The 25,163-nt window shown below is 35.3% G+C and overlaps 1 protein-coding gene across 2 annotated transcripts in view; it reads right to left on the reverse strand.

Annotated features, from left to right (window-relative positions):
* Positions 1-25,163, reverse strand: part of Hap40 (Huntingtin-associated protein 40 kDa) — a 181,678-nt gene that overhangs the window by 126,837 nt on the left and 29,678 nt on the right. For both annotated transcript variants that reach the window (XM_090404771.1, XM_090404780.1), the window contains exons 2-3: positions 24,806-24,852; positions 21,071-21,143 (exon numbers count right to left, since the gene is read on the reverse strand). In XM_090404771.1, the coding sequence (XP_090260897.1) occupies positions 21,071-21,143; positions 24,806-24,852 (120 nt within the window). The remainder of the gene's footprint in view (positions 1-21,070; positions 21,144-24,805; positions 24,853-25,163) is intronic.

Raw genomic sequence — 25,163 nt, forward strand, 5'->3', positions numbered from 1 at the left:
CATTGTTTTCGCCAGGGAACCAGGGTGAACAGCGAAAAGTCAGTTACTAGAACAAATCTGGAAACAGACCCCAAGACATCTGGTTTCAACATTACATCTGAAGCAGCAATAAAGTTCTTTTCATAGTACAGAAAATTACTTAATTATAATTTCAAAATAGAAGTAGTGGAAATTATAACAATTCTTCATTTCAGAAAATTTAAATACTAAGGTAAGTTCACTTAATTACTTCCACATGAATTACAGCGGTAACTTTTGCATCTCTCATGAGATGCAAAAATTCATAAATTCTTCTTAACCTTATTTTTTTTTTTATTTGTGAAATTGAATTTTAATACAGATTGAGTTGAAAAGCCTTTGAATATATACAACTTTTGGATTGTGACAATGATACGATACTATAAAAAAGAGTGTAATATATAAATATATAATATGTACTTAATACGTATATAATGTATGTGTATGGACTGTAATATGTATATGGTTAAAGTTTTTCCTATTGTTCAGATTTACTGTCAATAAATTGTATTTCATTGTAATTTTTTTTTCTGTTAATAATACTGAAAGAAATACAGCATTTCTTGCATCAATATCACTCAGCAGAGCATAACGAGCAGCTAAATGGATGATAATTCTTAATGGTGCCTAATCTGTAAAAGAATGGTGAAGTGACTGAAAATGGATATGAAAGTTCAGTGTGAGTTTTTACACTTTGAGAAGACAAAAAATAAAAAATAAATTTAAAAAAAAATTAAAGGCTCCCATGCTGACAAAGAATAGAGAAGTCTAATAAAAAAATATGATGATGATACTTTTCTACTTCCATTAATCTTTGTGATGAAATCTTGAGTTCAGAAAGGGAAACCTGTCATGCCACAAAAATATCAACCACAAACATATACTATAAGGAAGGCCTAAAGCCTAGGATGGAGATGTTATCAAGCAATCACTGTTCAAATGATTCCATAAATTAGTTCAAAAAAGTAGGAGGAGGAGGACTACTCATAGCAGTATCCTCAATTTGTTAAAATTGTTTTGTAACAAGTAACCCAAATGGAAGACAAAGTAAACGAGATGAAGAATATCTGCATAAACTTGTAAGAGCAATTCTATTTCATCCAGAAGAACATTTATGAAGAGAAACACAATATCCAGGGTGATTAAGAGATCATGAAGGTGAAAACAAATCTCCAGGATTTTGCACCAATCCAACATGTATATCAGAAACTTGTTTAATTTATATATTTTTCATAGATAGATTCTAAACAAAAAAAGCTGATATTTCTTTTGTTGGTCATTACATTTTTGTCAAAATTAATTCTGCCTAATTCTCCCAAAGACCAAATCATTTCTTATTTATAATGATCACAGCTTCAATGACATTATCGAAAAATTACACATCATCTGATATAACACTTTCTGGGAGGGGGGAGCTATGCTACAAAGTCATTTACTTGTGGGGAGGGGGGGGATTAATTGATAATTCAAACTACAGATACTTCTGATTATAGCTTATTTTCAAAATGGTCAGAAGAGAATTAACAATGTATTTCACATTTTTTTCCCATGTAAAACAACAGTAAAAGTTACCTCAAAAATGTTACAGCTACATAATATAAAAAAACTAGCAGTAACTGTATTTCTTTTCAAATATGCAATATTTTCTTCTTTAATAGAATACAATTTATTCAGAACTAAATTTTTTTCACAACATTTATTTATATGTGGGTGAGTAAGAGACTGCTGAAGATTCTCCATTTGCTATTTTTGTGTCAGCTAAGCATTGAAAATAATGACAAGCATTACATTATTGTTACTTGCATCCTATGCAACATTTATCAAATCCCTTACACTTCTGGGTTATCTTACTTGGGCCAAAATAACAAGTGACTGTTCATCACAATGAACACTGATTCTATGAGTCAGTACAATCCAAATCCTTTAGTAAAAGACTAGGTGCTATACAAAAGCTAATTTCCTACAGAACAAATGCACAAAGAAAGCTGTGAAACCTTACTTCATCACTCCAATCTGAATAGAAAACATAGACTAATTGAACTGTGCATCTCTACGTCAATTACATGTAGCTTACACATTCTCATTATTGATAATAAAATTCTCACTTGGATCATAAGGATCAGATTTTCACTTTAAGACAAATAGTTAAGAAATCAGACAATGTGCCAAGAGAAAAGCTGTTCAAAATGCTACAGTTGCATAATGTAAATAGGACATTATATCAAGCTATTTATATAATCTATATCTGAGTTGTAATTTTAGCAGTTAGAATTGAAGGATATATAGGAAGATGGTTTGATGTTAAATCAGGTGTGAAACAAGGGGCACATTATCTCTACTGTTATTCATCACTTACTAGCTAGCCTGCTTGGCCGAGTGGTTAACATGCCTGCTGTTCAACAAACAGACAGTGGATTCGAATCATGCTGTGGGTATGTATGATCGTGATTGTCATTAGGTGGGAGATGAATTTCACCACTCAATGTGAGACCACTGCCCCACTTATTGGGAGGATGACATGGCTTTAAAAAGTTCCATATTTGGTCTCTAAATCAGGATTTCTGGAATATGTAAAAAATAAAAATACAAACACACACATATATATATATTTGTATTTGTATTTTTATAAAAATAGAAAAAAAAACCCTTAGTTTGCCCACAGTACAAATGTGTTATAGGTTTGTAAATAACCTTATTAATAGTCTTTCATAGGTGGGAGCAAAAAAAAAAAAGTAGCATTACAAGGGTTATTTGAAAAGTTTGGTAAAAAAATAACCTTTATTTCTCAACACAGTTTCCATCAAGGTCTACACATTTGGTCCAGCGAGTTTCCAATTTTTTCATCCCATCTAAAAAGTAGGATTTGTCAAATTGTGAATAGTCATTGACAGCCTTGATAACATCCTCGTTTGAAGAAAATTTTTTCCCAACAAGCCAAATTTTTAAGTTTAGGAACAAGAAGAAGTCACACAGGGCCAGGTCCGGAGAATACAGTGGAGGTTGAAACAATTAGAACCTCAATTCATGCAATTTTGCCATTACAATGGCTGATGTGTGGGACAGTGCATTGACTTGAAAGAGCACGTTTTTGTACGCCAATCTCGATGGTTTTTCTTCAGTTCTTCTTTTAAAGAATTCAACAATAACGCATAACAGACTCCTGTTACTGTCTTACACTTTTCCAAATAGTCTATCATTCCTTGGGAATCCCAAAAAACAATGGCCATCACTTTCCCAGCTGATAAAAGGACCTTCGCCAGGTGCTGTCCACTGTTTTGACTGCTGATTGGACTCAGGTGTGTAGTGGTAGATCCAAGTTTCATCTACAGTCACAAATCGATGCAAAAATTCCTGCGAATTGCAATTAAACATAGTCAAACACTGTGTTGAAATGTATTTTCGCATGCATTTTTGATCGCCAGTCAACAATCGTAGCACTCATCATGCACAAAGCTTTTTCACGTGCAATTTTTCATGCAGATATTATTACACCTGTTCAGTTGAGATTCCTACAATCTCAGCAATCTCATGCACTTTCACTCAGTGGTCTCCCACAATGATACCATGGATTTTTATTATTATTATTATTATTATTATTATTATTATTATTATTATTATTATTATTATTATTATTATTTCGGCTACTCCAAGGAGTCAACAGACTCATCGAGAGAGGCCCTAACTTCATGTCAAGAACAACTATTCGACATTCGCACAGTACATATCATGCCTCGCCTTGAACGCATTCACAGTAATAGCACCAACAATAGACTCTGGCAGCTTATTCCACTCATTCACCATTCTCCAAGTAAAAAACCTAGCTCTAACACACTTGCTAACCATATTCTTGCCAGGCTTCCATGTATGGCCCTTAATCCTCCCACCACCAGTCCTATTCTCAAAAATATCTTCTGAATTAATTTTATAGAAACCCTTCAGTAATTTGAATGTCTCAATCATATCACCCCTTTTCCACCTATCAACTAATTTTTGCAACCCACAAATCTTCAACCTGTTCTCATAAGGTTCATTCCATAGACCTGCTATTATCTTTGTCACTCTCTTCTGGATACTCTCAACCTTCTCCCCATCAAGAAGAAACCTAGGTGACCAAATCTGGGCACAGTAGTCTAGATGGGGTCTTATCAAGGCTAGATACAAAGGAACAATAACTTGTTTGTCTCTGCTTCTTAAAGTATTTTTCAGCAACCAAAGTGATTTGATGAGCTGATTTAGCCACTTTTGCGATGTGCCCCCCTAAACTTCAACTCCCTATCCACTAACACTCCCAAATCCCTGGCCTCATCAATCTTCTGGAGGACAGTTCCACCAATGTGATATACTGCTGCTAATCTTTTCATCCCAAAATGCATACATAACCTTACACTTGGCCAGATTAAATCGACATCCATTTTCCTTAGCCCAGTCCTCCAAACTATCCAAATCATCTTGCAAAATTTTGACATCCTGTGCACTCCCTATTGCTCTACCCAACTTTGCATATCAGCAAACAAGTGAACACCTCCTCTCAGATCCTTCCTATATCGTTAATGAACAAATTGAAAAGTAATGGTCCAAGAACAGAACCCTGCAGCACACCACTAGTCATCACAAGCCGTCTTTTGGACTCTACTCCTGAATAAACCACACTCTGATATCTCTCCATCAATCACTCTCATATCCATCTCACCAACCCTGTATCCATCCCCATATGCTGCAGTTTACTGATTAGAATTCCATGTGGTATCCTGTCAAAGGCCTTAGCAAGGTCCAGTAGAATCACTGTAAACCCATTACCCTTATCTAGTTCAGCCATCACTGTGTTATTAAACGTGAGGCATGATCTACCATTCACAAAATTCACAAAACCATGGTGTCCCCTTACAGTATCCCATTTTCATCTATCCAATCCTGTATTTTTCTCTTGACTAATTTCTCCAAGACCTTGACAACGATTCCTGATATGCTAATCGGTCGGTAATTTATAACAGCAGTCTTGGAACCTCCTTTATGCAGTGGAACTATTTTCCCCTCTTCCCACCCCCCTTGGGACTAACTCAGACCCGAGACTCAAATTAAACAAGATGGTCAAGGGCACTGACAATTCTTTAGCCACTTCACGTACGACACGAGCTGGTATACCATCCAATCCCACACATGTATTGCCATTGAGGTTTTGTAATAGACTACTCACCTCCACTTCATTCACAACAATTCCCGTATAATCTATTGGTTCATTCATTCCTACAATGTCACCACCTGAATGATATATTCTTGCAATGTGCTCACTCAGTAATTCAACTATATCAACTGATTCGGTTACCTCCCTACCATCAGCCTTTAAAATCATTCTGCCATATACATTTTTTCTTTTACTTGCAACATATCGAAAAAACTGTTTGGGATTCTTTTAGCCTGCATGGCTAATGTTCTTTCATAATCCGTTTTTGCTTTTCTTACCACACTCGTTACCCTTCTGGTCTGCGCTTTATACTGTTCATGTGCCTGCCAGTCACCTTTCTCCTTAAATTCCCTCCATTGTTGTTTCTTTTTTTGCATCTCAAAACTTAATGGTGTTATTCATCCATTTAACCCCTACTTGATTTATTATTCGGACTCTAGGTATACAGTCAGCCATTGCCTCATGCAAACACTTCCTAACCGCCTCCCATGCACTATCAACATCTAGCCCTTGCAGTTTTACATGCCATGGCACTGAACCAATCAAACTCCTAAGCTTGTCATACTTACCAGCCCGATAATTCCACATGTACCCTGTCTTAATTGTAAATGCAACACCTTTAGCCACCTCCCGACTCTATGTTCACTCTCATCAATTGGTGGCAATGTGGTCATATTCGTTACTGCCAAATTCTCAGATGCAATTACTAGGTCAAGCACTCTCTGACCCCTATTCCATTACATGCTGTCGCAGATAGTTATCCTTTAATAATCGCATAAAATCCAATTCCTTCCTCCCATGTGTCCTCTCCTCCTTCCAATCAATGTTACCATAGTTGAAATCACCCATAATAATTACCCTCCTTCCACTCATTTCTTCTATTTGCTTATGCATACTATCTCTACCATCTATTCCATCACCTGGTCTATAGCAGCACCCAACAGTATATTTTGTTCTGCTAGTTTCAATCTCACACCAAATAGCCTCAAATGTGCTATTTTCTCTATCCTGCAGTTCCACTTCTATTCTCCTTGGCTGTAGCTCATCAGCTATCATCAATAACCCCCCCCCCCTATTTTATTCTCCCTGTCACTCCTGAACACACCATACTCCCCTCACATTCAATCCCACTAGCTATATCATCTTTTGTCAGCCATGTTTCACTAATGCCGATAACCTGTGGCCTGGAAGTGCCAACCAAGTCCAAAAATTCTTCCTTCTTGTTCCTAATACTTCTGGCATTAGTATACACGAATTGCAGAAGCCCATTTATCCCATCCCTATTTTGATGCCTTATACTAACTATTCCTTTCTGATTCGTAGTCTTTCGTACTTGCTTGGGCATATTACACACATTCATACACTCAAAACTGTCTCCCTAAAGTCTGCATATCTACTCCCCCCCCCCAATAACTAGTTGCCCTGATTCTGCACATCCACTTCCACTACATTCAACAACACCTTTTCAAGTCTCCGTAAACCAAATCCATTCAAATGTAAACCATCCATCTTATATAAATCCTTTTGCCCATCGAACTCACTCCACACATCCACCACAAATTCCACACCACTCGTCCTGCATAATTCACGCATAGTCATTTGCAATCATGGCCCTCCTTCTACACTCTTCACTGTCATACCGTGGCAACAGACTCACCATCCTAACTCTCTCACTCTTCTCTTTTGCTACCTCAAGCAATTCCTTCACATCCTCACTCATAGCCATTTTGTCTCCTTTCAAATCATTTGTACCTGCTATCACTATCAATTCTTTCACCTGCTGCTTTTGCATTCTAATTGACTCGCTTACATCCTTAACGTTTGCACCAGGTTGGTACTATTTTGTTAAACTCTCAACTAACACATCTCTTACTAAGGAATCTCCATACAACACACGCTCTTTCATTTTGTTTACACTCACTATCATACTCTTATTTTTTCTATCATACTTTTTCCGTTTATCAGTCGCTACGCTCGGTAAACATTTTTGCCAACGGTCCAGCTGCCGATTTGCCCTGTGTATCGCTCGGCGTAATCAATCGATCTCACTCATTGCATTAGTCTCATCATTTTTATTCTCTGATAATTCATTCATTTGTTCTATATGTTTACCTTCATTCTCACTTTCAACGCCACTCTCATAGCTATCTGGTACTACCTCGCAAATATCACTATTTTCTAGATTCTCACTTTCGACAATGATATCACTCTCACGACTTGAAACACTCTCTAAATCCTCACATTCTTTATACTTTCTGCACACATTCACTCCACTATTGTTGTTTAACCAGACTCCAACCACTTTCCTCAATGCATACATTTCGCAAACAGTACACTGAATCAAATCCTTTAAATTAAAATTTTTAGACAAAGATGGCGACTTGGATGCCATCTTTGTTGTATTCTTCTTTATGGGGGCCATATGCATGATAATCGTATCTATCAATTTACTATTTAAAATACTCAGAAAACACCCAAAAACACCCAGACACGCTAAAATATGAAAAGTAAACAATACTATGTAAATACTATGCAAATTCACCAATCATTACTCAAAATGACACTTATCTATTCAGGAGCTCTCTACAAACACTACACATCATGTAGCTCTCTAGTGGCCAATCGATTTTGTCAATCATTTTCTTCGTAGTGACCTCAGTTATGCATCCAGAGGACGCTTCATCTTCGATGGACTTACGGCCACATTTTAACTCATTTATCCAAAACTATATAGTCTTTATTGCTGGTGCAGAGTCCCCATGAACTACATCTAAGTCAGCTTTGATCTGCGCAGCCATCTACTTCTTCAAATAAAAGTATTTTATCACTGCACGAAACTCGCTTTCTCCATTTTTGAAAAAATGTGAACACGGTCATTTTAAATGTTTGCCAAAAGAGAACTACGCGTCGTCACACGTGGCTAAAATTTTGCCAGTGGTCATGAAAAAGCTAATACGTGATAACACTGGTATGAATGAACAAATTGTGTCACTGTCTATTGGAAATTTACCACACTTTTCAAACAACCATCATAAACCTGATATCAAAATTGGATCAACTCTTTATTTTATGCAGATTATGTAATACTCCCAAATAAATCCAATACAAGTTTGCAGAATTCTCTGACTAAATTGAATAACTTCTGTAATAAATATAGTATGGAAATAGGCAAAAACAGTGAAAACATCAACTGCATCCTCAAAGGAGGACTATTACTTTTGCCAATATCCTTCTCAGTGATTGCGATCAATTTTCTCTTTTTGGGTTGACTTTCACGTATAGTGATGATGTGCAAGATCACAAGCATCACTATATCATCTTGCACTTGCATCATGCTTGTGCCCTTGTACAAGCACATCAAATCCACAGCCTCTTCTGCCTCCATGAAGCTTTCTTTCTTTTTTGTTCTAAGCAGTACCTTCCTCCTTCTCAAGTATAGAGTTTTTGTTGTTTGAAATTAATATCATCATCTTACTTACTGGAGGCTTAATGTCGATATAAAAATTACTGTGTTAGGTGTCTAGAGTAGGATTCTGCTAATTTTTCTTTTGCAATACATTAAAGAAAACAGCGTTAGTTCTGCATGTTTGTGGTTTTCCAGCAGAAATAATTGAAATTTGATAGTGCTTATTAGTGACAACTATGTACATAGAAATAAGAGCTCAGATTTCATGAGGTGTTCTCATATTACATTCTCATTAATGAAATGTTAGAAACTTCTACCACATTAGTAGATAAATCTAACATTTCATTAATGAGAATGTAATATGAGAACACCTCATGAATTCTGAGCTCTTATTTCTATGTACATACTTGTCACTAATAAGCACTATCAAATTTCAATTATTTTTGCTAGAAAACCACAAACATGGAGAACTAACACTGTTTTCTTTAATGTATTGCAAAAGAAAAATTAGCATAATGCAGATATCAATATAGGCAATATCACTATACATCATCTATACAAGATGATGTATAGTGATACTGAAGTTGAAGGAAAAATGATTTCAAGAATGTGAGAGGCGAAAATGTGAAGGGCAGAAGTTGCAATCTATAGTCTTGGTGAGGGACCAGAAGGCTCAACTGCCATTTGTACAGAGGAAAAGCTTAATGCATTTGAACATTACAAAGTTAGATTTGATAATTTTTTGCAGTAACTACTAACTGAGTGAGAAGATGGAGTGTTCAGCTTGAACTAATGGACATAAGCTGAATTTTTTGGCTTCGACTGCCTTGGCACAACCGTTAGATAGCATCATCATCAAATTCCTAAATATGTACAGGATATGATAGTACTACATGAAACACTTATATCGTTAGATATATGAAGAGCCAAAGGCTTCAATTCGGCGACATATGACTTGTTTAAATTAAGGAATATTACATCCCATATCGTTTCTTAGCAGAATAAGAAACTCAAAGCGTTTCATGCCGAATATAGTAGAAACTATATAAAATTCGGCGATTCCAAGCGTAAGCAAATACCTGGATACTGCAGCAACTGACCCTTAAGGTAGTGCAAGCTGAGGCAACTCATGTCAAAGGTGGAGCAAGCTCCAATCACTATTCTTGATATTTACCCATAATGTGAACTTAGCTCCTAGGAGCTGTATTACTGTTCTACATTATGAGAGAAGGTCACTACCCAGACCGGTTTCAATCTTTATTGAGGTCTCATCAGTGAGTAGGTAGACCTAGTTAATACCAAGTTTGTAGCGAACAGAACTCACAACCCTTCTATGAGTATATATATATGAGCACTTATATCATTACTGACTTCCTATCTACAATTTTCCTCCAAATCAATCTGTTATCTATCAAGACTCCGATATTATCAGATCTTATATTTCTTTTCTAAGGCACTTTTTATTGCATCAATCCACCTACAATCTTGGTCTTCCTCTGAGTCTTTTTCCTTCCAACCTAGCTGAGAATACTTGTTTTGTTAATCTTTCCTCTCTCATTCTGTTTAAGTGACCATACCACCTGAGATTAGCTCTGCTAACATATTCCTGGATGCTAATAATATCAGGTTCTTTCCTAATAACCTCATTTTTAATATGATATTGCCATTGATGACATCTGTTCACACCTCTATTCTTTCTCAGGACTCTAATATTTTCGGTCTCTAGTCTTTGGTCAAGTGTTTTACTTCTGACCCAGCTCTCAGATCCATAAGTTAAAACTGGTTTGAACACTGTCTTGTATACAGCTAATTTAGTTTTCCGACTAATTTCTCTCTTAATCCATATGAATTTATTCAATTGACTTCCTACCATACCAGCTTTGTTGATTCTGTTGTCTATTTCCATATTTAATTTACCATCTTCACTAAAAATTGTGCCTAAGTAGCTAAAATGTTTTACTTGTTCCACAGGTTCCCCGTTCACAACACAGTTGATATTTTCAACAATGCTGCCTATTTTCATTGTCTTTGTCTTTTTAATGCTCACCTTCATACCATATCTATTACAACAGTTATTCAATTTAGTCAGGGACTCTTGCAAACTTGTAGCGGATTTATTTAGAAGTATAACATCGTCCGCATAAAGCAAAGAGCTGACATTAACATCTCAAATGCTGATATCATGTTTAATACCACTTTCCTTCATAATGTGATCCATATAGATAATGAATAACAGAGGGGATAATGTACATCCTTGTCTGACACCAGATTTAACATCAAACCATCTTCCTGTACTTCCTTCAATTCTAACTGCCGACTTACAACTCAAATACAGACTACGTATGGCTTGATATAATGCCCCATTGACACCATATAACTGTATTAAATAGCTTGAATTGAATTGAATAGCTTCTCTCATGGCACCTTGTCATATGCCTTTTCCAGATCGACAAAACTTAAATACAGATCTTTGTTATGTTCCCATGCTTTCTCGACTATTTGTCGTAAAGTGAAGATCTGATCCTGACAGCCTCTATTTGGCCTGAATCCAGCTTGTTCTTCACCAAGCTTTTCTTCCACAATTCTTCTCAACCGTTTCTCAAGTATGCTTGCATAAATCTTGCCAGGAACACTCAGTAGGGAAATACCTCTGTAATTCTTACATTCAGTTTTATTTCCCTTTTTATATATGGGTACTATTAGAGCTCTACTCCAATCATTGGGAATTCGTTCCTATGTCCAGGCTTTCTGAACTATGCAGTGCAGCCACTGTAAGACTTTTATACCACCATATTTCAGCATTTCTGGTCAAATATCATCTACTCCTGCTGCCTTTCCACATTTCAAGCCTTTGATGGCTTTTTCTACTTTAAGTATGGATATGTATTCCTGACTGTATGCCTGTTGTGTGTTTTTTACCACTGTGCTATCACTGCTTGTTTCATTTAGCAAATTTTCAAAGTAATTACTCCATACTTCAAGGATATCTCCCGTTTTCATGTCACCTTTATCATCTCTAACTCCTTTTACAGCACTCTTTCCTCCATTTCTTCAACAACCTGCAGAATATCTTACCACCTTCTTGTTCTTGTTATTTATTTTCTATGTTCTTGCCAAAGTCCTCCCATGACTTTTGTTTAGCTAGTTTTACACACTGTTTAGCTTTCTTACATCATCATCATCATCATCATCAAATTCCTGCCATGTACCCTCAAGGGGTGTACAGGATATGACAGTACTACATGAAAAAATTACATCATTACTAACTTCCTACAGAGACAAATGTAAGAAAGCTAAACAGTGTGTAAAACTAGCTAAACAAAAGTCATGGGAGGACTTTGGCAAGAATATAGAAAATAAATATCAAGAAGGTGGCAAAATATTCTGGAGGTTGTTGAAGAAGCTTAGGAATGGAGGAAAGAGTGCTGTAAAAGGAGTTAGAGATGATAAAGGTGACATGAAAACAGGAGAAAAAGATATCCTTGAAGTATGGAGTAATTACTTTGAAAAACTGCTAAATGAAACAAGCAGTGATGACAGCACAGTGATAAAAAACACTGACCAGGCATGCAGTCAGGAATACATATCCATACTTGAAGTAGAAAAAGCCATCAAAGGCTTGAAATGTGGAAAGGCAGCAGGAGTAGATGATATTCGACCAGAAATGCTGAAGTATGGTGGTATAAGAGTCTTACAGTGGCTGCACTGCATAGTTCAGAAAGCCTGGACAGAGGGACGAATTCCCGATGATTGGAGTAGAGCTCTCATAGTACCCATATATAAAAAGGGAAATAAAACTGAATGTGAGAATTACAGAGGTATTTCCCTACTGAGTGTTCCTGGCAAGATCTATGCAAGTATACTTGAGAAACGGTTGAGAAGAATTGTGGAAGAAAAGCTTGGTGAAGAACAAGCTGGATTCAGGCCAAATAGAGGCTGTCAGGATCAGATCTTCACTTTACGACAAATAGTCGAGAAAGCATGGGAATATAACAAAGATCTGTATTTAAGTTTTGTCGATTTGGAAAAGGCATATGACAAGGTGCCAAGAGAGAAGCTATTCAATACGCTGCAGTTATATGGTGTCAATGGGGCATTATATCAAGCAATACTTAGTCTTTATTTGAGTTGTGAGTCAGCAGTTAGAATTGAAGGAAGTACAGGAAGATGGTTTAATATTAAATCTGGTGTGAGACAAGGATGTACATTATCCCCTCTGTTATTCATTATCTATATGGATCACATCATGAAGGAATGTGGTATTAAACCTGATATCAAAATTGGAGATGTTAATGTCAGCTCTTTGCTTTATGCGGATGATGTTATACTTCTAAATAAATCCGCTACAAGTCTGCAAGATTCTCTGACTAAATTGAATAGCTGTTGTAATAGATATGGTATGAAGGTCAGCAATAAAAAGACAAAGACAATGAAAATAGGCAGAATCATTGAAAATGTCAACTGTGTTGTGAATGGAGAACCTGTGGAACAAGTAAAACATTTCAGCTACTTAGGCACAATTTTTACTGAAGACGGTAAACTAAATATAGAAATAGACAACAGAATCAGCAAAGCTGGTATCGTGGGAAGTCAATTGAATAAATTCATATGGAATAAGAAAGAAATTAGTCGGAACACTAAATTAGCTGTATACAAGACTGTGTTCAAACCAATTTTAACTTATGGATCTGAGAGCTGGGTCAGAAGTAAAACACTTGACCAAAGACTAGAGACTGCAGATATGAGAGTCCTGAGAAAGATTAGAGGCGTGAACAGATGGCATCAATGGCAATATCATATTAAAAATGAGGATATTAGGAAAGAACTTGACATTGTCAGCATCCAGGAATGCGTTAGCAGAGCTAATCTCAGATGGTATGGTCACTTAAATAGAATGGGAGAGGAAAGATTAGCAAAACAAGTGTTCTCTGCCAGGTTGGCAGGAAAACGACCCAGAGGAAGACCAAGATATAGGTGGATTGATACGATACAAAGTGCCTTAGACGATAGAAATATAAGATCTGATAATGTTGGAGTCTTGACAAGTAACAGACTGATTTGGAGGAAAATTGTAGATAGGAAGTTAGTAATGATGTAATTTTTTCATGTAGTACTGTCATATCCTGTACACCCCTTGAGGGTACATGGCAGGAATTTGATGATGATGATGATGATGATGATATTTCTATCGTCTAAGGCACTTTGTACTGTATCAATCCACCTATATCTTGGTCTTCCTCTGGGTCGTTTTCCTGCCAACCTGGCAGAGAACACTTGTTTTGCTAATCTTTCCTCTCCCATTCTATTTAAGTGACCATACCATCTGAGATTAGCTCTGCTAACGCATTCCTGGATGCTGACAATGTCAAGTTCCTAATATCCTCATTTTTAATATGATATTGCCATTGATGCCATCTGTTCACGCCTCTAATCTTTCTCAGGACTCTCATATCTGCGGTCTCTAGTCTTTGGTCAAGTGTTTTACTTCTGACCCAGCTCTCAGATCCATAAGTTAAAATTGGTTTGAACACAGTCTTGTATACAGCTAATTTAGTGTTCCGACTAATTTCTTTCTTATTCCATATGAATTTATTCAATTGACTTCCCACGATACCAGCTTTGGTGATTCTGTTGTCTATTTCTATATTTAGTTTACCATCTTCAGTAAAAATTGTGCCTAAGTAGCTGAAATGTTTTACTTGTTCCACAGGTTCTCCATTCACAACACAGTTGATATTTTCAATGATTCTGCCTATTTTCATTGTCTTTGTCTTTTTATTGCTGACCTTCATACCATATCTATTACAACAGCTATTCAATTTAGTCAGAGAATCTTGCAGACTTGTAGCGGATTTATTTAGAAGTATAACATCATCCGCATAAAGCAAAGAGCTGACATTAACATCTCCAATTTTGATATCAGGTTTAATACCACATTCCTTCATAATGTGATCCATATAGATAATGAATAACAGAGGGGATAATGTACATCCTTGTCTCACACCAGATTTAACATTAAACCATCTTCCTGTACTTCCTTCAATTCTAACTGCTGACTCACAACTCAAATAAAGACTAAGTATTGCTTGATATAATGCCCCATTGACACCATATAACTGCAGCGTATTGAATAGCTTCTCTCTTGGCACCTTGTCATATGCCTTTTCCAAATCGACAAAACTTAAATACAGATCTTTGTTAAATTCCCATGCTTTCTCGACTATTTGTCGTAAAGTGAAGATCTGATCCTGACAGCCTCTATTTGGCCTGAATCCAGCTTGTTCTTCACCAAGCTTTTCTTCCACAATTCTTCTCAACCGTTTCTCAAGTATACTTGCATAGATCTTGCCAGGAACACTCAGTAGGGAAATACCTCTGTAATTCTCACATTCAGTTTTATTTCCCTTTTTATATATGGGTACTATGAGAGCTCTATTCCAATCATCGGGAATTCGTCCCTCTGTCCAGGCTTTCTGAACTATGCAGTGCAGCCACTGTAAGACTCTTATACCACCATACTTCAGCATTTCTGGTCGAATATCATCTACTCCTGCTGCCTTTCCACATTTCAAGCCTTTGATAGCTTTTTCTACTTCAAGTATGGATATGTATTCCTGACTGCATGCCTGGTCAGTGTTTTTTATCACTGTGCTGTCATCACTGCTTGTTTCATTTAGCAGTTTTTCAAAGTAATTACTCCATACTTCAAGGATATCTTTTTCTCCTGTTTTCATTTCACCTTTATCATCTCTAATTTCTTTTACAGCACTCTTTCCTCCATTCCTAAGCTTCTTCAACAACCTCCAGAATATTTTGCCACCTTCTTGATATTTATTTTCTATATTCTTGCCAAAGTCCTCCCATGACTTTTGTTTAGCTAGTTTTACACACTGTTTAGCTTTCTTACATTTGTCTCTGTATTCTGTAAGAGTAAAAGCTGACTTATTTGCCAGAAACTTTTGATATGCTTTCTTCTTTTCCTTCACTGCCTCTTTAACTTCCTGTGTCCACCAGGGAGTTCTGATTTTTTTATCTTTGCACACAACCTCACCACATGCCTCTCTGGCAGAATCAATCAATGTTTCCTTCAGAGTTTGCCACTGAATCTCCAAGGTTTGATTCCTGTTCTCAAACTCTTTCATTTTCTTTTCAATAATATTTCTGTATTTTAGTCTACAGTTTACATCTGAGAGCTGCTCAACTTTTATTCGCTTTAAAACTTTCTTACATGTTATTCTTTTCAATATGAAATTCAATTTTATCTTGCGTAAGACTAAATAGTGATCACTTCCAATTTCAAATCCTCTGTACACTCTGGTGTCCTGCACCAGGGAGAAAACATCACTATCAACAATAACATAGTCAATGAGACTTTTCTTATTCCTAGCCTCTTCTCTCCATGTGAATTTGTGCACATTTTTATGTTGGAACATGGTGTTAGTAATAACCAGTCCATGTCCTGAGCAGAAATCCAACAGATATTTGCCATTATTATTAGCTTTGCTCTTTTCTCCAAATTTTCCCAAAATATTTTTGTATGTCTCACAATCATTTCCTACTCTACTATTTAGATCCCCAACAAGGACCAACCAACTTTTCCTTTTTCATTGTGTCAGTTGCTTTTTCTAAAGCCTCAAAAAATTCCTCCACTTCTACCTTAGTAGAACCTTCTGTGGGACCATAGGCACAAATAAGTCTTTCTTACATTTGTCTCTGTATTCTCTAAGAGCACAATCTAACTTATTTGCCAGAAACTTTTGATATGCTTTCTTCTTTTCCTTCACTGCCTCTTTAACTTCCTGTGTCTACCATGGAGTTCTAATTTTTCTATCCTCGCAGACAACGTCACCACATGCCTCTCTGGCTGAATCAATCAGGGTTTTCTTCAAGGCTTGTCACTGAATCTCCAAAGTTTGGTTTCTGTTCTCAAACTCTTTCATTTTTTCTTCAATAATCTTTGCATATTTTAGTCTACAGTTCACATCTGAGAGCTGCTCAACTTTTATTCGCTTTAAAACTTTCTTACATGTTATTCTTTTCAATATGAAATTCAATTTTATCCTGCTCAAGACTAAATAGTGATCGCTTCCAATTTCAAATTCTCTGTACACTCTGGTGTCCTGCACCAGGGAGAGAACATCACTATCAACAATAACATAGTCAATGAGACTTTTCTTATTCCTTGCCTCTTCTCTCCATGTGAATTTGTGGACATTTTTATGTAGGTACATGGTGTTAGTAATAACCAATCCATGATCTGAGCAGAAATCCAACAGGTATTTGCCATTATTATTGGCTTTGCTCTTTTCTCCAAATTTTCCCAAAATATTTTTGTATGTCTGATAATCATTTCCTACTCTGCTATTTAGATCCCCAACAAGGACCAACTTTTCCTTTTTCATTGTGTCAGTTGCTTTTTCTAAAGCATCAAAAAATTCTTCCACTTCTACCAGTAGAACCTTCTGGGACCATAGGCACAAATAAGTCTCATTGTCCAATTCCCCAATCTGATATTTGCCCACATCACTCTACTTGAGACTGCCTACCATTCAAGAAGATTAGCCTCGTATTTTGTGATGAATACTATGGCTACTTCTTCTTTTCCTTGATTGTCATTTCCTTATAACATTTTGTATTTATTGTTCAGAAAGATCTCACCAGTTTTTGTCTTTTTTGTTTCGGTCACCCCTATTATGTTGATCTGGTACTTATCTAATTCCTCAGTTAGCTCCATTTCTTTGCCATTCAGGCTTCTTATGTTGATAGTACCAATCTTTAACTCTGGTGATGTTGAGTTGGGGTGTGCTTTCAGATTTGTTCCAGTAGCTGACTTTTCGCTGTTCGCCCTGGTTCCCTGGCGAAAACAACGGGGGCCTTGTTTAACCAGCCGGCATGACATTTTGTCATGTTGTACCATCATTTTATATATTAGTTTAAGCCAATAAGAATACACTACAAGCCAACCCATCCTCGTTCATTCAGTATCCATTCTGACCTAATGTCCAATCCTCACCTTCTCGTGGTGCACCCAACAGGGTGCACCACGAGAAGGTGAGGATTGGACATTAGGTCAGAAGCCCTGGTCGGTTCTCCGCATTCCTTTAAAGGCTATGTGGAGGTCTCCTCTCAGTTATACAGCTTTGACCCTTAAGCACCCCTAGTTGGAGACATTATCCTCTAATTTAATATAGTGGAGAGCATGAATATGAAGACTCATATCTGCATTCTATATAGGAAAGGAAAGAAGGGGGCAACTAGAAACCCTACTCTAGAAATGAAACATGACAATGCCCACATCACGTATCAATAAGCAAGGTAGTGGTGTTTCATCCTATGATGAAAAACATTTCCTCCAACTAGGGAAAGTATGCTTTTAAGGTGTCATATTCACCTTGCCAAAGCCCCATTTCTAAAAACAGGCAATTATCGTGGGAATGACTTGGCTGGGAGAGGTTATACATTGCATGATCAATGGCCCAAATACAGCAACAGATATGAATGAATTAGGTATTCAACATCAGTAATGCTATAATTATTATAAATTATAGCATTACTGATGTTGAATTTAAAAAAAAAATAATAATAAATACTGAAAGTGATGTATGTCAGCAATAGAAAAGGCATTTGAATATTATACACTTTTAGTGCTAATAAAAATACCAAAGGTATGCATGTTACACATGTATTTGGCAAATGTAAACCAAACATGAACTTAATAATAACGAAGTTAAAATTTCTACAGGAAAAATTTTAACTATAATATTAATCTAAACTTATATGTGAGTATTTAGAGATCAATAAAGAGCAATAAATTATATTTAACAGACTAATTTCATGAGCAAGAGCAATTTTACTAACATTATCAGAAGCACTAAAAAAACTGTACATACAAGAAAATAGTAGTTTAAACAAACTGCAGATAGCATAGCACACAGTCGAAACATTTTGGAAATCGGTACAAAAAACATTTAAAATGATAAGCCATTTAATATTGAAGATCATGAAAATAATTTTTGTCCATCAGGCTAGATGTGTGATCTGATGTGTAACTTTTTTTTTATTGCTCCCAACATGAATAACGGACTAGATTCAAAAACGGGATGATGTCAGGAAAAAGAATATGCATACATATATAATATACACTGCTTGTAAAAAGTCAATGACGCTATAGCGTAAGGAACAAACAGCCATGGCCACCCACCTTAATAAGATTTAGGACGTCCTTTCAGATCTTGCAGATGACTGCAGCAATCCATGGGATTGCTGCAGTCATCGCAGTGAAAGGAGGAATTTTCAATGAGAATTTTGAACTATTCTTCTTGTAGGCATGTAAATGAGGGCCTGGAGTGTTGTGGAATGGATGTCCCTTGACCTTACTGGATGATCCAGTTCATCCTACAGATGTTTGATAGGATTGAGATCAGGGCTCTGTGGAGGCCTGTCAAGTGGGGTAATGTTCATGTCCACAAACTACGCAGTCAACAGCAGCACCTTATGACACAGTACAATCTCTTGATGAACAATGGTCACTTCTGTAGAAACACCACAAAGTAGGAGATATTGCATCATTCAGAATGTTCAGATAACTCTCGGAGTTCAATTCGTGGCACCACAAACCGAGGCCAAATCAGAAACCACAACCAACTGGGGTTACACAATGTGGTAAGAGATTTTCACCAGGCACCCACAACAACCATCCATCTACTCAGTAGAGGATGTAGAGGATGCAGCATGTCCCACTGACAATGCTGCACATTGGTTCAGGTAATATGGGGCTTGCATATTGAGGTCCAACCAAAGAAACCCGCTTTGTGATCTTCAGATCTAAGTATTTTTGTGCAGATTTGTGTTTCAGTCAGTGCTCAGAACTCTGTATTTCAACTTGGTGGCTGACAAATGGTAGTTTTTACATATCATACTTGTAGTACTCTATGGTCATGTTCAGTGAATGTGGTAGATCATCCACTGTGGTAGCACTTGCAGTTGCCTCCTTGCACTTCCATCTCAGTATGGTATCCCTGATTGTTGACCTAGGATGGCCCAATTTGTCAACAATTTGCTAGATAGGCCTGCAACATGGCATCCTATGACAACACCTCTTTAAAATTCTGTCAGTTCCATTCTCACAGCCATTTCACCAGGACACAGTTGCACTGACTTACTTGGGAGCATCATATTCCTTCAATTTATACTGGCTACAAACATGTGACTCGTTACATGGCATGATGCACCTTGTCCATGGGGGAGGGGGTGTCTCTGTTAACTTCTTTCCAAGCAGTACAAATGTTTGAAATATGCATACTTTTAAATAATATTTATGTCTGTATTTTATAAGTATATAAAATTGACCACACATAATATTAATGTGTTATAGGTATTGCAGCTTCTTGTGTTTGGAGTTAATATAGATTAAAAAATAACACTATGGATGAATTAATGCTCTTTTCAGTAATAGTGATCTTTTATGTAAAAAATTAGGACAAACAGTTGTTTTATGCTGGAATATTAATCCTAAATTAAATTAGAATAAATGGTCTTTTTTACCTAAAAATATTTTAAAAATTTATATAATAAATTTATAATAAATATAAAGCCTTAATACAGTCTCACTTGGACTACTGTGTGCAGATCTGGTCCTCTGGTTTCCATGGTGATGCTGATATAGTGGAGATGAATTTAGAAATCAAATACATTACAAAGTTATTTTTTATATAAAACAAAAACACCAGTAACATTTAAAGCCAGAGTGTAATAATTTATCTTATTCCAAGTAGACTTATTCAAAATACTAAACTAGCAGTATACAAGACCGTGTTCATACTAATTTTTAACTTATGCTAATGATGATAGTGTTAAACATGATATCAGGATTGTGGAACACAGTTGCACTGACTTACTTGGGAGCACCATATTCCTCCAATTTATACTGGCTACAAACATGTGACTCATTACATGGATGATGCACCTTGTCCATGGGGGGGGGGGGGGGATCTGTTAACTTCTTTCCAAGATTGAGAATTTGTGGACTGTAGACAGTGGCAAATAAGAGAAAGAAAGGATGAAAAGAATGATGTGATTAAGACTTAAAAACTTGTGAAAGGAATTTTCATTTTATGGAGTGTAGGGAGAGGATGAGAAGCCATTCATGAAAGTTGAGTATGAATGCAGTGAAGAAGGCAGTGAGAGCTAGATTTTTTTTCCCTCATAGAGTGGCACATGAGTGGAATGGATTGCCTTTGGAGGTGGTGAGTGCAGGTAATGTGTGAATAAATTCAAGAAAAGATGTATATGGTCTTCCCTTGATGAGTCCCTGACTTCCTGGAAGTCTCTCTTAATAATAACAACATAATCATGTAAAGAGACTAATGAATAACTGATATTCATTACCTAAAAATAAAATATTAAAAAATTTATATAATAAAAATATAGTCATTAAATGCATGCCATGTTGGAAACAAACTTACCGAGCAACAGCTAAACAACAAAAAGCAGCATAATGAGGACATTCTTGTTGTTGCAATTCTTTGGACAAAATGTCTGAAAATAAATCAATAAATCTATGTATTATAGAAATTCTGTTGAAAGAAAGCATTTTGTATGTTATTTAAAAAAATGTCAAAATTGGGATATAAGTGGAATTCAGACTGAAAATAAAAGCTTTGAAGACAATATTGACAAAAAAAAACAAGAAAAGAATTTTGAACATCAGAAGTGTTGGAACTAGAAAGTGTTGAAGAGTTACTTTTAAACTCCAGCTTAAAATCGTTTGGACATGTAGTGTGAACATCTAAAGAGAATAAATTCAGAAAAAAATACCAAGAATATATAAAATACAAGTTTAGGGGGGAAAAGTAAAACAATGGAAAAGTGAAGAACCAAGATTTAGAAAGAAAATAATTAACTGGAACAATGTTCAGGAAAACAGAATACAGGAATGACAGTTAAAAAAAAAAAAAAAAAAAAAAAAAAAAAAAAAAAAAAAAAGTAGGCATTGATCTGTCTGATCTGACAGTTTCTGCTGGTTTCTAGATGATAAAATGCAGGAAAAAATGGGCTTTATTCCTCAAAACAAAGAGAATATCAAATACATTAAAAACTTTTTTTTTCTTATAAAGCAAAAAATACCTGTAGCACTTATACCAGACTGTAATAATTTATCTTATTCCAAATAAAAGTATCCAATAGACTAAACTAGCAATATACACTTTTAACTTATGAGTCCGAAAGTTGGATTAGAAATTAAACAGTTGATCAAAAGAACAAGAATCACAGTTACAAGAATTCTGAGAAAAATCATGAAAGTTATAGTAAAATCATATTAAAACGTATGATGTCATCAATTTACTCATATGTATCCTCAAAGGATGTTCAGACTGCTATGACAACACTACATGATTAATTTTACATTATTATTATTAATCTCCTATCAACAATTTCCTCTAAATTAGTTTATTACTTATCAGCACTCCAATATTGTTGTATCTAACATTTCATGCTTCTAAGGCACTTCTGACTGAATCAATCCAGCTAGACCTTGATCTTCTTCTGGGTCTCTTTCCTGCAATCTTAGCATCAAACGCCTGTTTAGCTAACCTTTCCTCATCCATTCTATTTAAGTGTCCATACCACCTAGATTAGCTCTGCAGACACATTCTTGAATGCTAACAACATGGCACTGATTTTTCTCAGAACTCACATCTGGTCTCTGGTCTTTGATCAAGAACTATATTTCTAACCCAACTCTCAAATCATAACTTAAAACTGTTTTGAACACTCTTGTACTGATAGTTTGGTGTTTGGGCTAAGTTCTCTTATGAATTCTACTTATTCCATATAAATTTATTCAACTAGCTTCCCACCATACCAGCTTTGCTTATTCCCTTGTCTATTTCCAAATTTAATTTGCCATCTTCACTAAAAACTGTCTCTAAGCTGAAATATTTTACTTGTTCTAAAGTTTCTTATGTTCCTACCTATTTTCATAGTTTTGGTCTTTCTAGTGCTGAGTTTCATCCTAATTTGTTACAGCTATTTTCAATTTAGTTAGAGAATCCTAGAGACTTGCACTAAATGTTTTTAGGAGTATATCATCATTTGCATCAAGTAAAGAGCTGAGTTTGACATCTCCAATTCTAATATTAGGCCTAATGTGGCTTTCTTTAATAATATGATCCATATGAATGATGAATAAGAGTGGCAATAATGTGCATCTTTGTCTTATCCTGGATTTTACATCAAATCATCTCCCTGTATTTCCATCAATTCTAACTGCTGACTGACAACTTAAATACAGACTATATATTGCTCTGTATAATATTCCGTTTACTCATATAATTGTAATGTTCTGAAAAGCTTTTCTCTGGGCACCTTATCATATGCCTTTTCCAGATCTACAAAACTAAAGTACAGATCCTTGTCATATTCCCATGATTTTTCAACTATTAGTTGCAAAGTGAAAATCTGATCTTGACAACTTATATTTGGCCTAGACCCAGCTTGATCTCGCCAAGTTTCTCTTTCACAATTTTTCTCATCTTCTTAATAAGTATGCTTGATAAATCTTACCTGGAACATTTAGTAGAGAAATTCTTCTATAATTTTCACATTCAGCTTTATTCCCTTTTTTATACATGGGAAACATAAGTTGCTCTAATCCAATCTTCTGGAATTCTACTTTTTGACCAGGCCCTCTAACTTATATAGTGAAGTTACTGCAGGACTGTTATACCTCCATATTTAAGCATTTCTGGTCGAATATCATCTACTCCAACTACTTTTCCATACTTCAAGTTTCTGATAGCTTTTTCTCTAAAGTATATGTAATGCTGTTTGCATTCCTCTTGAAAATTTTCTACTATTGGTCACTGCATGTTTTGTTAAACAGTCTTTCAAAGTAATTATTCCAGACATGCAGGATATCCTTATCTTCAGTTTTCATGTTGTCTTTATCATCATAAGTCTTTTGACTCCATGCAGGTTTAATAATATTTTTTTATATTTTATATTTATATTGCAAATAAAAAAAAATTAAAAATAAGAAATACAAAATCAGTATTAATATGATCTCATCCATCTAAGATTTTTTTCTAAAATGAAACAAGCAGTGGACTTGTAATAAACTTTTTTTATCTTTCATAATGCAACCCACTATCAAATGAAAAAACTTGTAGGTTCAAATCCTATAGTGGAATGGATATTTATAATCACAATGAATTTTATTCTCTAGTGAGAGGGCATTGCCCTGTTTACTGGAGACCGGAAGTGGCTTGAAAAAGTTCCACGTTTGATCTCTAGAGCAGGGGTTCCAGATTTTTAAAAAAAAATTTATTATTGTTTACATAATGATTAAAAAAATCATTAGAATGCCCACGGTTCTAATGTACTGTGGATTTACAACCATTCATGCTGTGGAAATCACAACTTTTTTTTTTCCCCAACACTGATCAATGATTTTTTAATTCATGATGCATTTTCTTTTTTTTTTTTAATTTCTTAACTATGGTTGGCATTTTCAGCATGTACTGATGTGACACATGCAAATCATCTGTATAGCAGATATTTTGCATATCAAACATTCAACAGTGAAATTATCAATATTCATGAATCATATATAGGGATGCCCTATCATATATAGGGCATTCATTTATAAATGCCCTATATATTCATTTATAAATACGCATAAACTTACAATTTTGTCATGTTAGCTAAAAGATGTAAAAACTATCTTGTCCTAATATATCCTCTTCAAGACCTTTGTGGTCTTTAAATGTTTGAAAACAATTATATTGAGCTGGAAGGACAGTTTCTTATGCTTTTTCATGATTTTCAAATATTCTGTAATATTTCTTTGTTGATATTCAAAGTTTAATATTTGTCATTACAAAAATATTAAACATGCATATAGCATGATGCATTTACATAAAAAATCATCATACCAGATCGATTTTTTTTCAAAGTTTTCGAAGTATTGCATGTTTTAGCTAACAATATTTTTTAAATATAATAAAAAAATCATTAGCCTGGTTTATAGGGAGTCAAAAAAATAAAAGTCCATATAAATTTTTACAGGTCACTTGTATGCCCTATATCATGCAATTTATAAAAGTAAAAACTAAATAAATAAATTACTGAAAATAGAACTTGAATGGATATATTATGTCCTTTATATGGATAAATATAATAAAAAACACCTTACTCACTGAATTGCTCACTTGCTTCTGCTACATTTGGTTTTCGAAGAAACCTCCTATATAATAAAGTGTATTATATCAAGATAAATATGTGGTATATAAATAAATGTATGTAAAATATTTAAAACTGCTCAAATAAATATCAATTATTTAAAAGAAATGCAGTAGAATACTCCATAAGACCAGTTCTTCACTATTTCAAAGAAGAAGTTGTATTTATCAGGTATACATCATAAGTAACACAACTAAAAAAGATGGCATCCCCAAATGCAAAGGCATTTTTTGTATTTTGATATTTCGCAACAATATCACTGTTGCTGGCTTGAGTTTTTTAATAGTGGGCAGCATGATAAGAGCATAATGTGTA

The sequence above is a fragment of the Typopeltis vanoorti genome, chromosome 2, assembly GCF_054136105.1.
Source record: "Typopeltis vanoorti isolate ZY-2024b chromosome 2, IOZ_Tvanoo_1.0, whole genome shotgun sequence".
NCBI classification, from domain to species: Eukaryota; Metazoa; Arthropoda; class Arachnida; order Uropygi; family Thelyphonidae; genus Typopeltis; species Typopeltis vanoorti.